The sequence below is a fragment of the Hypanus sabinus genome, chromosome 19 (genome assembly GCF_030144855.1).
Source record: "Hypanus sabinus isolate sHypSab1 chromosome 19, sHypSab1.hap1, whole genome shotgun sequence".
NCBI classification, from domain to species: domain Eukaryota; kingdom Metazoa; phylum Chordata; class Chondrichthyes; order Myliobatiformes; family Dasyatidae; genus Hypanus; species Hypanus sabinus.
Window position 1 is genome coordinate 1741252 of NC_082724.1, and position 17246 is coordinate 1758497.

At 43.5% G+C, this 17246-nt stretch overlaps 1 protein-coding gene across 6 annotated transcripts in view; it reads right to left on the reverse strand.

The window, feature by feature from the left end:
- usp19 (ubiquitin specific peptidase 19) overlaps positions 1–17246 on the reverse strand; it is a 217995-nt gene that overhangs the window by 146275 nt on the left and 54474 nt on the right. For all 6 annotated transcript variants that reach the window (XM_059943872.1, XM_059943873.1, XM_059943870.1 and 3 more), the window contains one exon: positions 12082–12218. In XM_059943872.1, the coding sequence (XP_059799855.1) occupies positions 12082–12218 (137 nt within the window). The remainder of the gene's footprint in view (positions 1–12081; positions 12219–17246) is intronic.

Genomic DNA, 17246 nt, shown 5'->3' on the forward strand with positions numbered 1-17246 from the left:
GATAGAGATGTACAAGATAATGAGAGGCATCGATCGTGTGCATAGTCAGAGGCTTTCCCCCAGGGCTGAAATGGCTAGAACGAGAGGGTACAGTTTTAAGGTGCCTGGAAGTAGGTACAGAGGAGATGTCAGGGGTAAGTTGTTGTGTTTTTTTTAAATGCAGAGTGGTGAGTGTGTGGAATGGACTGCTGGCGGTGGTGAAGGCGGAAACGATAGGGTCTTTTAAGAGACTCCTGGATGGCTACATAGAGCTTAGAAAAATAAGAGGGCCATGGGTAAAATCTACGTGGTTTTAAGGTAGGGACATGCTTGTCACAGTTTTGTGGGCCGAATGGCCTGTACTGTGCTGTAGATTTTCTATGTTTCTATAACTGGCAAATGTCATAAAATTTAATAACTTTACAGCAGCAGTACAATGAAATACATGATGAATAAATATAGAGAAAAAAATGAATCGCATTAACTATATATACATCTATTAAATAGTTAAGTTAAAATAAGTAGTGCAAAGCAACAAATAAAAAAGTAGTGAGGTAGTGAACATGGAGTCAATATCCATTTAGAAATTGGATGGCAAAGGGGAAGAAGCTGTTCCTGAATTGCTGTGAAGCCTTCAGGCTCTGTAGCTCCTTCCTGATGGTAACAGTGTGTAGAGGGCAGTCCTGAATGGTGGGGGTCCTTCACCGCCTTCCAAAGGTGTTGTTCCTTGAAGATGTCTTGGATACTACAGAGGCTGGTACCCATGATAGAGTGGACTAATTTTACAAGTTTCAGCAATTTACTTCAGTCTTGTGCAGTAGCTCCCCCACCCCCATACCAGATGGTGATGCAGCCAGTTAGAATGTTCTCCACGGTACATTTGTAGACGTTTAAGCGTACTAGTTGACAAACCAAATCTCCTCAAACTCCTAATGAAATATAGCCGCTATCTTGTCTTCTTTATAGCTGCTCAATATGTTGCATCCAAGGTTAGGTCCTCAGAGATATTGACACCCAGAAACTTGAAATTGATCACCCACTCCATTTCTGACTCCTCTATGAGGGTTGGTTTGTGTTTCCTCGTTTTACTGAGGTCCACAATCAGCTCTTTGGTCTTTCTGACATTGAGTGAAGGTTAGTGCAGTGACACTGCTCAACTAACTAGTATACCTCGCTCCTGTACACCCTCTCATCACCGAGAGTGGCCAGTGAAGGAGTGGAGCTTAGAGGCTTTGGCGAGAAGAGGCGGAGGACGTGCTTGCTCCCAGTGAGGTAAGGCCGGGTAAGTTTCTTTAATTAACTTAGGAGTTAATAGAGGCAGCAGTTAGGGCAGTCAAGTGCTCTGCATGCAGGATGTGGGAAGTCAGGACAGCACAATTGCCCCTGACGACTACTCCTACAAAAGGTGCATCCAGTTGCAGCTCCTGACAAACCGATTTAGGGAACTGGAGCTGGATGAACTTCGGATCATTTGTGAGGCAGAGGCAGAAATAGACAGGAGTTTCAAGTAGACCGTCACCCCTAAAAGTCAGGAGACAGGCAACTGGGTGACTGTCAGGAAAAGGGAAGGGGAATAGACAGAAAGAGCAGAGCACCCCTGTGGCCGTTCCCATCAACAATAAGTATACTGTTTTGGATGCTGTTAGTGGGGACAACCAACCAGGGACAAGTTGTAGTGGTCACGTCTCTGGCACCTAGACTGGACCCTCAGCTCAGAAAGGAAGGAGGGAAAAAGAGGAGAGCAGTTGTGATAGGGGATTCGACAGTTAGGGGGGACAGATAAAAGGTTCTGTGGGAGAGATTGAGAATCCTGGATGGTCTGTTGCCTCCCTGGAGCCAGGGTCCGCTATATCTCGGTATTCTCAGGAGAGAGGGTGAGAAGCCAGATGTCCTGGTCCACATGGGGACCAATGACAGACAGGAGTAGGGATGAGGTCCTGAAGAAGGAATATAGGGAGGCAGGAAAGTTAAAAAATAGGACCTCAAGGGTGGTAATCTTGGGACCACTTGTGCTGAGTTCAGGATAGGTTTGTCCCACTGAGACAAGGAAAAAATGGTAGGAAAAGGGAACTGTGGCTGACAAAACATGTGAGGCAACTTGTCAAGAGGAAGAAGGAAGCATATGTTAGATATAAGAAGCAGGAAGGGCTCACGAGAAATATAGGGTAGCCAGGAAGGAGCTTAAGAAAGGACTTAAGAGAGCTCGAAGGGGGCATGAGAAGGCCTTGGCATGTAGGATTAAGGAGAACCCCAAGGCGTCCTATGCGTATGTGAAGAACAGAAGGATGACAAGAATGAAGGCGGGGCTGCTACAGGATAAAGGTGGCAATATGTGCCTGGAGGCAGAGGAGGTTGGGGAGGTCCTAGATGAATACTTTGCTTCAGTATTCACAAATGAAAAGTATCTTGATCAGGGTGAGGTTGAAATAGAACAGGCCTGTGTGCTGGACAATGTAGAGATTAAGGAAGAAGTGTTGGATCTTCTTAAAAACACCAAGATTGATAAGTCCCCAGGGCCGGATGTGATATACCCCAGGTTGCTGTGGGGAGTGAGAGAAGAGCCCTCTGGCTGCAGGGGAGAATCCTGGGAACTATAGACCAGTGAGTCTTACGTCGGTGGTCCATAAAATATTGGAAAGGATTCTTAAGGATAGGATCTATGAGCGTTTGAAGTACAGTCTACTCAAGGACAGTCAACATGGCTTTGTGAAGGGAAGGTCGTGCCTCATGAGCCTAATTGAGTTTTTTGAAGAGATAACAAAAGAAATTGAGGAGGGTAGGGCAGTAGGTGTGGTCTACATGGATTTTAGCAAGGCATTTGACAAGGTCCTCCACAAGAGACTCATCCAGAAAGTCATGAGGCATGGGATCATTGGAACATTGGCTGTTTGGACAAAATTGGCTTACAGGAAGAAAGCCAAGGCTAGTAGTGGAAGGAAAGTATTCTGCCTGGAGGTTGGTGACTAGTGGAACGCCTCAAGGATCTACCCTAGGACCCCTGCTCTTTGTGATTCTTATAAATGGCTCTTAATTGCAAGGTATTCCAGGTCTGGTGAGCATTATTGGGATGTCACCAACACATTAGTACACAAGGAGTTGATCACAAGGCATAGATCTCCACCTCTCCTTATGAGACACTTGATCCAGCTTTCCTGATAATGAATCATGAACACATCTATTCGAATTGCTGTGTCTGGCACGGAAGGGGGTAACCAAGATTCTGTAAAACAAAGGACACATGTGCTCTTAACGTTCCTCTGATACAGAACCCCAGCTCTGAGATAGTCAATTTTATTTATCAGAGACTGTATGTTTGCCAGCAGTATAGTTGATCTTGGGAGTCAGAAACCTCAAATTTTTTAAAATGTGGCATCAGACCAGACATTGACCTTTCTTTTACCAGTAGCTTCTTAAAGGGCAGTGTGCTGCCCACAGTCAGTTTTAAGAAGCACTAGATCTGACTGAAGCCTCTCTTTGTTCAAGTCTTGAAGAGCTAAAGCCTCAAGATCACCACACTATGTCTATTCCTACTATGGCGGCTGCGACAATGGCTGCTACACTTGTCCCTGCCTTCCTTTAATTTGCTCTTGCTAATCAACCCCAAATGCCGAATAATCAAATTTACAGTTAAATGAGCTGCAGGCAAAGTCCAGATTAATTCCTAGGTTCCCTGGGTATTCTCAAACCCAGGTTTCCTTCCAATGGTCAAAGCCACACTTTTCTTTGCAGTTGTCTATGGATGTAATTACACCACAGCTCTCTTGGACATGACACTATTCTGTGAAGAAGTTTCAACTCATTTAGCACGCTTTAACCAGTTGGAATAGAGTCAATGGACTGCCGTGACTTTTAAACTGATCTTACCTAAATTAATGGGGGGGGGAAGGGGGGGAGAGGAGAGGGAGGGGGGAGAGGAGAGGGAGGGGGGGAGAGGAGAGGGAGGGGGGGAGAGGAGAGGGAGGGGGGGAGAGGAGAGGGAGGGGGGGAGAGGAGAGGGAGGGGGGGGAGAGGAGAGGGAGGGGGGGAGAGGAGAGGGAGGGGGGGAGAGGAGAGGGAGGGGGGGAGAGGAGAGGGAGGGGGGGAGAGGAGAGGGAGGGGGGGAGAGGAGAGGGAGGGGGGGAGAGGAGAGGGAGGGGGGGAGAGGAGAGGGGGGGGGAGAGGAGAGGGAGGAGAGAGGGGAAGAGAGAGAGAGGGGAGAAGGGGGAGAGAGAGGGGAGAAGGGGGAGAGAGAGAGGGAGGGGGGAGGGGGAGGGAGGGAGGAGAGGGAGGAGAGGGAGAGAGAGAGAGAGAGAGAGAGAGAGAGAGAGAGAGAGAGGGGAGAGAGAGAAAGAAACACACGCTCGCGAGCAAGAGCAGGCACAGATGCAGAGTGTGCAAAGGGATTCAAATTTGGGACCTCTTGCCCAGAAATCCAGCACTGATGCCACTACGCCACTCTCTATGTAGGCTTATAATATTTTCTGCAGATATCCTTTAACCTTGACAGAGGCCATTGAAGCATTAAGCTGCTGTTCAGCAAGTCAACTGCTGTTATTTCAGAGTCCACTTCACTGCAGTGGGAAGTGAAGCAGAGCAAAAATAGCACAGCATTTGCACCTCGTCAGCAAAGCAAGGAAAGGCAACACCCAGAATAAAACCCAGGTACATAAACCCGCAAGAAAAATAGGCTGTCTGTCAACTCACACCAGCCAAACACTGATCTCAATGCCATTGTATCTGTGTAAAGAGGTGATGGGAACAAGGAAAAGAAACTCAGTGCCCAATGCTCTAATAATCTGACAGATTTGAAAATGATGGGGCAAGAATAGGCAGAGCTGGATGCACTGTAGATCAGCTTGCTATTTTTAATCAGTTTATTCTCAGGTACTGTGTTTCAGTCAACATGACTGAAATGTCTGTCCATTAGCGCAGGAGTGCTGAAAATTGGCAGTTGATGAGAGTAAAGACTACCAAGGCTGACAACAGTTGGTCCAAACTCAATGCTTTCAAAGAGGGTAAACTTTAAACTATAGGTGGGAATCTACGAATAACAAACACCCACAAGAACACCTGACAAAAATCAGTGGGGCACATACACATGCTTTGTGGAAGGACAGAACCAGAATATGGTGCCACAGTAGCATAAAGGTTAGCTCAATGCTGTTACAATGCGCTGCATCAGAGTTCACTTCCAACCACACATTGTCGGGAAATCCTTTGGGACTAATATCAGCTGAGTTTGAAACAAAGTCATGTGTTGGGATTAAAATTCTTTTACAAGAATTAAACTGAAAGCAGGAGTAGCCTCCAACCCTACAGTGCTATTCACAATTCAGTTTCTTTAGAGACATCTTACAGATAGTGAAGCATTTCTGAGATGCAGTTACCATGGTGACGAGAGAGCTTTGACCAACAAGACAGCATTGTGAGAATGACCTAAAATCATTCTGTGATATCAATGAAAATTTTCAAAATTATTTCAGGAGATTTTTGCATAGTAAGCTCTGACAGCAGGTAAGCAATGGCCTGACAGATCTTAAGTTAAAGTCACATCCAAAAGCTGGCACCTGCAATGGCCTCATCTCTGGCTTGAGAGCACAATTCAAAGCTGAGTGAGGATAAGCCCAACAAACAAAGGCTGATCTGTTTAACGTTACTGAGAGGAAAGGCTTTAGAAGCATTAGAAAGTTAAGACTTTATTCCTTGGAAGGTAGATTGGGGGGGGGGGGGGGAGAGATTTGATAGAGGTATACAAAATTACAAAGGGTATAGACAGGGTAAATGCAAGCAGGCTTTTTCCACAACTAGAACTAGAGGTCACGGGTTAAGGGTGAAAGGGGAACACAAGGGGGAACTTTTTCACTCAGGCAATGGTTAGTGTGTGGAATGAACTGTCAGCAGAAGTGGTGAATGCGGGTTCAGATAAATACATGGATTTGGGAGGGAGTATATGGAGGGCCAGGGTTCAGATGCAGGTTGATGGGACTACGCAGAATAGCAGTTCGGCATAGATTAGATGGGCTGTTTTGTGCTGTGGTGCTCTAAGCTTTGATCTGGGACAGAATCGATAGATATCTGAAAGGACAAGGTTTAACCGAGGCATTTATTGAGGGCAAATCTTGCTTAACCAACTTGATTAAAAAATTTTTAATGTGGTAATGGAAGATTTAATATAGGTAACACACACAAAATGCTGGGGGAACTCAGCCAGTCGGGAAGCATCAATGGATATGAATAAATAGTTGACATTTTGGGCCAAGACCCTTTGTCAGGACTGGAAAGGAAAAGGGAAGAAACCAGAATAAGGTGGGGGGGGGGGAGGAGGGCAAACTAGAAAATAATAGGTGAAGTCAGATGGGTGGAAGAGGGGTGGCAAAGTGAGAAGCTGAAAGGTGATATGTGGAAAAGGTAAAGGGCTGTAATCTGACAGAAGAGTGGACCGTGAAAGAAAGGGATAGAGGAGGAGCACCAGGGAGAGGTGATCTGTAAGTGAGAAGAGGTCAGAGGCCACAGTGGGGAATAGAAGAAGGGGGAAGGGAGAAAAAAAATCATCAGGAGGAGAAATCGACGTTCATGCCAATAGGTTGGAGAATAACTAGATGGATTATGAGGTGTTCCTTAACCATGAGAGTACTCTCATCATGGCATAAGAGGCGGCTGTGGACCAACGTTTCAGAATGAGAATGGGAGTAAGAATTAAAATGATTGGCCATGGGAAATTCCATTTGTTGCGAATGAAGCAGAGGTACTAAAGGTAATATAGACAATGTGGCATACATGGATTTAGAGAAAGAGTTTACTGAGCTTAGCAACAAAGTAGAAAAGGGACAATGGGAGCACAGATACAAACCTGGTTAAGTAACAGGCAGTGAATCATGATGAATTGTTGGATTTCATACTGGAAGAAGGTGAAGAGCAGGATTGGTGTTAGTTATTTTTTCGATATATTAATGATGCAGACTTGGAGTGAAAGCCACAATTTCTAAATTTTCAACAAACTTTGGCAGCATTGTGTACCGTGAGAAGGAAAATGATAGACAGTAGGAGATAAACAGGTTGGTAGAAAAGGCAGGTGTGATGGAAAAGCAAAGCAGGCTAATGCACTTTGGTAGGAAGAGTGAGGAGAGGCAACACCAGAATAAAGGATGGGATGAAAGAGTTGGTAAAGAACATGATATTCTTTCATAAATTAGCTAAGGCACAGGAGGTCATCATTTGGCTCTGTGCTTGTATTCAATAGAATTCAGAAGAATTAGGGATGACCTCATTGAAACCTATCAAATGCTGAAAGGCCTTTATAGAGTGGATGTACAGATGATGTTTCCCTTGGCGGGAGAGTTTCAGACCTGAGGTCACAGCCTCAGAATAGGGGGTGTCCTTTTAGAACATAGATGAGGAGGAATTTCTTTAGCCAGAGAGTGGTGAATCTGTGGTATTCTTTGCCACAAGTAGCTGTGGAGGCCAAGTGTTATGTATATTTAAGGCAGAGGTTGACAGATTCTTGATTGGTCAGGGCAAGAAGGCAGGAGATTGGGGCTGAGAATAAAATTGGATCAGCCATGATGAAATAACTGAGCAGACTCAATGGGCCAAACAGCCCAATTCTGCTCCTATATCTTATGATACTGTTCTGAAAGGAATACTGGATCTTATGAACACACAAGCCACTGAAAATGGGAGGATGTATACTGACAAAGCAGTTAATAAAGTATACACCACAGTGTTTCATCAATGCAGGAAGAGAGTATAAATACAGAAGTCATTCTGAGCCTTTGTACAGCACTGATATGGCCTCACCTGAACCACTGTGTCTAAAGCTGGGAGCTACATTAGAGGACAAATATTAATGTATTAGAGAGTCCAATGACATTTAAAGGAGGGTTTGTGGGATGAGGGACTATATTTATAAGGCTATCCAAGAGAGGCCGGGGGACCAGGAAAGTGAGATCTGATAGGGTGCTGGACACTTGAATGGAAGGAGGTTAATCCCATTCATGGAAGGGTGGAGGTCTCAGTGGCTACAGGCACAAAGTTGAAAATATTTTAAAAAGACACATTGATGCAAAGTATAAACACGAGGAAATCTGCAGATGCTGGAAATTCAAACAACAACACACACAAAATGCTGGTGGAACACAGCAGGCCAGGCAGCATCTATAGGGAGAAGCGCTGTCAACGTTTTGGTCCTGTCTCGGCCCGAAACGTCGACAGCACTTCTCCCTATAGATGCTGCCTGGCCTGCTGTGTTCCACCAGCATTTTGTGTGTGTTGTTGATGCAAAGTGTGGTTGGAATCTATAATGCACTGTGTGAATCTGCACTGTGCAATGCAGACAGATTCCAGTGCAGTTTTCACTACAGAATTGAATAAAAATATGGTGTGGACAAATCTGCAAGGTGAGAGAAAAGGCCAGCAAGCGGAACAAATGGATTCCACCTCCCCCGCCCCCCCCCCCCCCCCCCCCCCGCCTTCCTTCCATGGTCTTCTGTCTCTTTCACCAATCAGCTTCCTAGCTCTTTGCTTCACCTATTGCCTGGTGTTTCTCTCTCCCCTCCCCCCACCTTTCAAATCTATTCCTTAGCTTTTTTTTCCAGTCCTGCCTAAGGGTTTTGGCCTGAAATGTCAACTGTACTTTTTCCACATAGAAGCTGCCTGGAGCACTGAGCTCCTCCAGCATTTTGTGTGTTTTGCTTGGATTTCCAGCATCTACAGAATTTCTCGTTTGTACACTGGTATAGTGTTGTCATGGACACAAGAAGCCAAATGAACTCCTTCTGTGTCTTAACCAATTTATGAAAGAATATCATGTTTTTACCAACTCTTATCTGATTCTTTAACTTTTCTTACATTACATCTCACAGACCTGCCTTTATTCATTCTCTCCCATCACAAAACTGATCACCCCATTTCTTCTTCTTTAATTCAGTTACATCTTCACATTCCCAGTTAAAAAATGTCTTTCACCTGCTCCTCCTGTGAGATTCTGAAGGTGATGGGATTTTCTGTTGCTAGCATTAAGCATAGTCACTTAAGCAATGAGCCACTACATGCCATTACATAAGAAAATTGTCTTTGGAGATCCAAAGCCCTTTTCCCAAGGGTGGAAATGGCTAAATGAGGGGTTATAAGTTTACGATTGGAGGAAAGAATAAGCAGGATGTCAGAGATAAGTTCTTTACACAGTGGTGGGTGATGCAGGTGGTGGTACAGACAGTTACAATAAGGGTATTTAAGAGGCACATGGATGATAGAAAAGGGCTCTGTGGAAGGGGAGGGTTAAATTGATCTTAGAGTAGGTTAAAAAGTGAGTACAACATTGTGGGCTGAAGGGCCTGTACTGAGATGTTCACTGTTCTAAGTTGTAGCAGGTTAGGCAGTACCCATGGAGACAGAAGATTAATGTATCAGGACACTTCACCAGTACTCATGAAGGGGGTTAATATTTCTGAGACAGTCTATTCTGCTAAATATTCCAACATATGCTGCTTTATTTCAGATTTGCATTTGATGCTTTCTGATTTTCATTTGTGTCTTGTGCAAATAGTGCATGTATACCCAGCACGTAGGAACGGAGAGGCACTGCTCATGCCATCTTCTGGATGCGTTGGCATCCCGAACAATGCATGGTGAGCTGCTCGATCTCCTGATCTATCACAGGCCACCATTAAAAGCTTCGAGCCAATACTTTCATTTTGATCATACCTAGATGACCAACCTGTAGCTCCTCCAACACTTTAGCTCTCAGCTTGGATGGTACAACTTTCAATCTCCACATACAAAGCAATGTCCATCAAGAAAAAGTTCATCCCAGTGCAGATAAAAATGGGGGATCTGGAATTTCTGCTGCACATTCCAGCCATTTTGAGTTGCCATGTATACCTGAGACAGTTTGGGGTCTTTTCTGATTTCCCTTTACATCATCTGTGTTGGTGCATGGCCAAGTGGTTAAGGCGTTGGTCTAGTGATCTGAAGATCGCTAATTCGAGCCTCAGCTAAGGCAGCGCGTTGTGTCCTTGAGCAAGTCACTTAACCACACATTGCTTTGCAACGACACCAGCGCCAAACTGTATCGGCCCTTGCCCTTCTCTTGGACAACATCGGTGGTGTGGAAAGGGGAGATTTGCAGCATGGGCAACTGCTGGTCTCCCATGCAACCCTGCTCAGGCCTATGCCCTGGAAACTTTCCAAGGCGCTAACCCATGGTCTCTCGAGACTAACAGATGCCCATATTATATCATCTCTGCCATAACAGGAGACTTTCGATTTCCATTAGGGAGCATATGTCAAGAAGAATGTTCTCTTTTGTACAGAAATGCTTTAGTGTGTATTGAGTATGCACCAAGACCAATATACCATAAACTGAAGGAACTCCTCAGCATTTTGTGCGATTGCTCAAGATTTCCAGCATTGCCGAATTTATGTTCCAGATATTGTAAAGCTTGTTTTTGATTTAACTTAAAGATGTGACCTCACTGCATGCTGTAATATTTATATTGCAATTATCACATGATGTGGAAATGAAAGACCCATAGATAGCAAGGAAATTACAGGGTATAGGGGTTACTGCAGGGGAACAGCACTGAGATAGAAAAATGAGGCATAAATAGCAAAGTAGTCACTAGGTATAGAAAGGCTTCTAGTTTTTATGTTTTCATCTTACATAAAGAAGAGTTTGTTCAATTACTTGTCACTGAAACCAACGACTCAAGAAACAAAAAGTAAACACATGGTACAAGGGATATTGACCTGTCTCAGAGATCAATTACAAGTAGGTGCTTCAGCTGCAGAGCCTAGGTCAGACCTAACTTGGAATAGTTTGTCCAATTTTAGGCACTACTTTTCATAAAAGCCACACAAGACAAGGGAGGGGTCAAACAAAAATGAGCAAAGATGAAAGGAGATCTAAAATAGTTAAGTTATAAAGTTTAATTACAGAAACATGACAAAAAAATCCAGTGTTTAGAAATCGCATGTTTCCATTGTATACAATAAAGGTTTCAGTAGTTAACCAGAAGTCTTTTCTGGAAATCATAACAGATCTTAAAGTTACAGATGAATTATTTAGGAATGAAATAAAGTAGTACTTTATGCACAGTAGGGATAATAGAATTTCTCCATAGAAAGCTATGGATGCACGCATGTGTATCAAACTATTCAAGGCTAAAAGGAAGATTTTCTTGCAAGCGAAAGAGCTTGGAATTAAAAATGGGCCCAGAAGTCAAGGCCCAAAGATCAAATTTGTGACTGGTGTCTTGGCAATGAAGTACAAAGTTGGAGAGCTGATGTCAGACTCCGAGGCCTCCCTGTGGGTGAAAGGGATGGGAAAGGGGCCTGTTTTGCCTATTGTCTTGTTTTGTTGCTGTTGTTTGCACTGTTTTGCTGAACATGGTGGGTGTGCTATGTTGGTGCCAGAATGTGCAGCAACACTTGTAGGCTGCCCCTAGCATATTCTTGGGTGTGCCAGCTGTTAATGCAAGAGATGCATTTCAATATATACATCAATATATATGTGATAATCAACCTGAATCTGAAACAACAGAAATGGTAGCATCTGTGTAGGTAAAACGTAAGAGGCAATATTTCAGGTCAAGACTGAGAGAGAATAGGAAACACTGACAGTACAGAGCAATACAAAGGGAAGCCAGTTGGAAACAGGTAGATAATTGGTGAAAGGGCTTAAGAGCAGATGGAACTAGGTGGGAGGATTCATGAGGGGGGGGGAATCAACATTGTCAGGTGAATGTGAGACAGATCAGGGAACTTGCGGTGTTGGTCAACCAAAATTGGAACTACAATTGCAAACCAACTGAAATTGGGTTGCAAACTTGTGGAAATGTTTTCACTAACAAGAAAAAGTTGGACAAGGAGCAACCTGAGTGGTAATTAAGATGAGGAGCCTATAAATCTCACATAAGGTAGTGAATTACTAGAATTCTCTGCCCCAGAGTTGTGGAGACTTGCCCATGAAAGAACATCGCCTGCAAATACATACTGGCCATGGGTGCCATGCCCCATCCAAGAGAACCATAAAAGCCACTTATCCCACTGAATCTGCAACCACCTCAGTGAAGAACAGTTCTGAGAGAAATAACGGTTGTTAAATATGCCAGTGATTTACTGTACCATGAGTGATGACCATGTGTATAGAGGAATCTTCTTTGGCATAACAAGCTGCAGGAATTTTCCCTTCTCCTTGTACTGCAACTTAGTGCACGAGCTCTCAATCTCTTCGTGGAACTGACAACTCCACTGGCGTCCATCTATGTTACAAGGTGTCACAGCAAGACAAAGTACAAGGTTAAATGAAAATTAAAATATATACGTATAATTTTTTTAAAAAAGAGTACAACTCAATTAGTGAAATGTGAGCCACTTTGCTGCATTGACAGCCTACATAGCTCCTTTTTCAAATGCAACACCCCCAGAATGCTCGAGAAACTCAGCAAGTCAGGCAGCACCTATAGAGCTGATGAAATGTCTCAGGCCTAAACATCGACTCTTTATTCTGTATCCCACAACTTGCTAAGTTCCTTCAACATTTTTTTTTGTGTTGCTCAAAAATTACAGCACCTACAGACTCCCAGTTCAAATTCCTATTTTAATAACTATGACTTTATATAAAAATTAAAATATATAGAAGTCAAAATTGAACGAACAGTTTCAAATCAATTTCAAATTATTTCAAGCCTTCCCCAGCCAATGGCTAAAGGGGGCTCAGGAAATTGTGAAATTCAAATGCAGGTGTGATCTGGCAAGACACCACAGCAGACTGTAAAGGCTCCAATATACATGGTAAGATAAGCCCCTTACAGAATGAAAAAAAAATGAATAGGAAAATGGCAGAGAAATTAAACAAATATTTTGTCTGTCTTCATAGTACAAAGTAATGTCACAGAGCAGCACAAATAATGAATAAATTGGAAGTTAATGTTAGTTAAAGAATGAGGAGGAGAAAATGGTGGGACTGTTAAGGCAATAGATCCTTGCAAATTGATTACCTATATCCAAAGGCTTTGAAAGAAGTGGCTTTGGAGATTCAAAACAGCAACTAGATATTGCAACAAAATTTCACAGTTCCTGTGGTAGTGAAGGTAACCCCACCATTTACAAAAGGAGGATTGGTGGAATATGGGGGAAGTAAAAAAAAATCAGCAAACCTGGGAACATGTTCCAATTTCCTGAACCTTCTTCAGATAGCACCTGTTTTTCCCCTAGGGGAGCGTCTGTTTAAGGCGAGTGAAGTCAAGTTAGGGGAGATGCCAGAGGTAGAAATTCTTTTAAAAAAACAGTGGGAGGTGCCTGAAATGCACTGCTGGGCATGGTGGTAGAGGTTGATATAATAGAAACATTTAAAAGACTCATATGAGCACACAGATAGAAGGAAAATGAAGGGTTATAGGTTATGTCGATAGGAATGGTTATTTTGATTGCAGAGTAAGTTAAAAAGTCAGGTCAACATCATGGGTTCAAGGATCCCTTACTGTGCTATAATGTTGTATATTCTATCCATCACTTCCTGCATATCTCCTTTAGATTTGCCCCCTCTCACCATAAACCTATGGTTTCTAATATTTCAACATTTTCACAATGGGGAAAAAGATGGTAACTATCTCTAATAATTAAATATTTCCATCAGATCTCCATTCAGCCTTCACCATTTTAGAGCAAACAATCCAGGTTTACCCAACCTCTCCTTTTAGCCACATTCTGGTGACCCTCTTTAAAGTCACCACATCCTTCACCTGATGTGGCAACAGTTACTCTGCACTTTGCTGCACAGAGGCTGAGGCTACAGGCCTGCTCCGGGCTTCACAACGTTTACTCTGCTACGTGCTGAACTGATGCTGTGGTCTGCTCCATCTGTTCCGGGCTTCGTGTCTGAGGACTCACTTTCATTCTAAATGCTATTTGCTTGCATATGACCGGGCAGACTCAACATGCTCCTAAATGAGAAATTGAATTTGACAATTTGTTCTTGTATCTAGCAGTCTATCACAGGCAATGCCTTCCAACCATTAAGCACAAAAAAAGCAGGATCCAACAAGGACCCCACCATCCAGGCCATACCCTCTTCTTGCTATGACCATCGGGAACCTCAAGTCCCACAGCATCAGGTTCAGCAACAGTTACTACCCTACAACCATCAGGCTCCTGAACTTCACTCACCTCAACTCTGAACTGATTCCACAACCTATAGGCTTACTTTCAAAGACACTTCACAAATTATGTTTTCAGTTTTTTTATTATGCACAATTTGTCCTTTGCACATTGGTTGTTTTTTAAGTCTTTATGATTTTTATAAATTCTATTGTATTTCCTTATTTTCCCATGAATGCCTGCAAGAAAATGAATGACAAGGGAGTACATGGTATCATATATGAAATTTGATAATAAGTTGACTGACTAGATAAGGGGGCCTTTCTGATGATATTTGAAAAAAGCACATGCAATGGCACAGATTGAAGAGCCACTGCCTCAATGCCAGTGGCCCAAGTTCAATCCTGACCATCACTACTGTGTGGAATTTCTATACTCTCCTTGGGACTGCCTGGGTTCTGAGAACTCAAGTTTCCTCCCATCTTCCAAAGACAGGGAAATTAACAGGTTAATTGAAGATGAATGGTGGAACCTAGCTTGGCATCAATCAATAAAGAATGTATAAAATGGGGTGCCCAAGGGTCACTCAGGGACCGAAAGGTATGTTTCTGCATCTCTCTATGGCATGTGGCAAAGGTAATGTCGCAGCAGTAATGGGGGATTTCAACATGCAGGTGAACTGGGAGAACCAGGTTGGTGCTGGACACCAGGATAGAGAGTTTGTAGAGTGCCTACTGGATGCATTCTTGGAACAGCTTGTACGAGAGCTGACCAAGGACAAGGCTATTCTGGATTTAGTGTTATGTAATGAACAGGATTTGATATGTGATCTTGAAGTAAAAGAGCCATTAAGAGGTAGTGATCATAATATGATGTTTTTATCTGCAATTTGAGAAGGATAAGGGCAGCTCAGAGGTGCCAGTGTTGCAGTTGAACAGGGGAAACTATGGAGCCATGAGGGAGGAGCTGTACAAAGTTAACTGGATGGATATCCTAGCAGAAAAGACAGTGGAACGGCAATGGCAGGTATTCTTGGGAATAATGCACAAGGTGCAAAATCAGTTCATCCCCCGGAGAAGGAAGGATTCAAAGAGGGGGGGGGGGAAGGGGGCCATGGTGGTTGACAAAGGAAGTCAGAGATTGCATAGCATTGAAAAAAAAGGAAGTATGACAGAGCTAAGGTGAGTGGGAGGACAGATGATTGGGAAATTTTTAAGAAACAGAACTTAACTAAAAAGGCAATGCGGGGAGCAAAAATGAGGTATGAACGCAAGCTAGCCAGGAATATAAAGGAGGATAGCAAAAGCTTTTTTAGGTATGTGAAGAGAAAGAAGATAGTTAAGAACAATGTTGGGTCCTTGAAGAATGAATTGGGTGAAATTGTTATGGGAAACAGAGAAATGGCAGAAGAATTTAATAAGTACTTTAGATCTGTCTTCACTAAGGAAGACACAGGCAATCTCCCAGATGTATGGATGGGCCAAGGACATAGGGTAACAGAGGAAATGAAACAGATTGACATTAGGAAGGAAACAGTGATGAGTAGACTGATGGGACTGAAGGCTGACAAATCCCCAGGTCCGGATGGTCTGGACCCTCGGGTACTAAAGGAGGTGGCCCTGGAAATTGCGGATGCATTGGTAATCATTTTCCAATGTTCCTTAGATTCAGGATCAGTTCCTGAGGATTGGAGAATGGCTAATGTTATCCCACTTTTTAAAAAAGGAGGGAGGGAGAAAACAGAGAACTATCGACCTGTCAGCCTGACATCGGTGGTGGGAAAGATGCTAGAGTCCATTATTAAGGATGAAATAGTGGCATATCTAGATAGCAGTGATAGGATTGGGCCGAGCCAGCATGGATTTACCAAGGGTAAATCATGCTTGACTAATCTGTTGGGAGTTTTTCGAGGATTTAACCAGGAAGTTAGATGGGGGAGATCCAGTGGATGTAGCGTACCTCGATTTTTAGAAGGCATTTGATCAGATCCCACATAGGAGATTGGTGGGTAAAATCAAAGCTCATGGCATTGGGGGGAAGACATTGACATGGATAGAAAACTGGTTGGCAGATAGAAAGCAAAGGGTAATGGTGAATGGGTGTTTCTCGGAATGGCAGGTAGTGACTAGTGGGGTGCCACAGGGCTTGGTATTGGGACCACAGCTGTTTACGATTTACATCAACGATTTAGATGAAGGCATTGAGAATAACATCAGCAAATTTGCTGATGATACTAAGCTGGGTGGCAGTGTGACATGTGATGAGGATGTTAGGAGAATTCAGGGTGACTTGGATAGGCTGGGTGAGTGGGCAGATACTTGGCAGATGATATTTAATGTGAATAAGTGTGAGGTTATCCACTTTGGGAGTAAGAACAAGAAGGCAGATTATTATCTGAACGGTGTAGAGTTAGGTAAGGGAGAAATACAAAGAGACCTAGGAGTCCTTGTTCATTAGTCACTGAAGGTGAATGAGCAAGTGCAGCAGGCAGTGAAGAAGGCTAATGGAATGTTGGCCTTTATTACAAAGGGAATTGAGTACAAGAGCAAGGAAATCCTCTTGCATTTGTACAGAGCCCTGGTGAGACCACACCTGGAGTATTGTGTACAGTTTTGGTCTCCAGGGTTAAGGAAGGACATCCTGGCTGTAGAGGAAGTGCAGCGTAGATTCACGAGGTTAATTCCTGGGATGTCTGGACTGTCTTACGCAGAGAGGTTAGAGAGACTGGGCTTGTACACGCTGGAATTAAGGAGATTGAGAGGGGATCTGATTGCAACATAAAAGATTATTAAGGGATTGGACAAGATAGAGGCAGGAAATATGTTCCAGATGCTGGAAGAGTCCAGTTCCAGAGGGCATGGTTTAAGAATAAGGGGTAGGTCATTTAGGACGGAGTTAAGGAAAAACTTCTCCCAGAGTTGTGGGTGTTTGGAATGCATTGCCTCGGAAGGTAGTGGAGGCCAATCCTCAGGATGCTTTCAATAAGGAGCTAGATAGGTATCTTATGGATAGGGGAATCAAGGGATATGGGGACAAGGCAGGAACCGGGTATTGATAGTAGATGATCAGCCATGATCTTAAAATGGCGGTGCAGGCTTGAAGGGCCGAATGGTCTACTTCTGCACCTATTGTCTATTGTCTATGACAGAATGCAGAGCTTTAATAGTCAAAGTAAATTTATTATCAAAGTA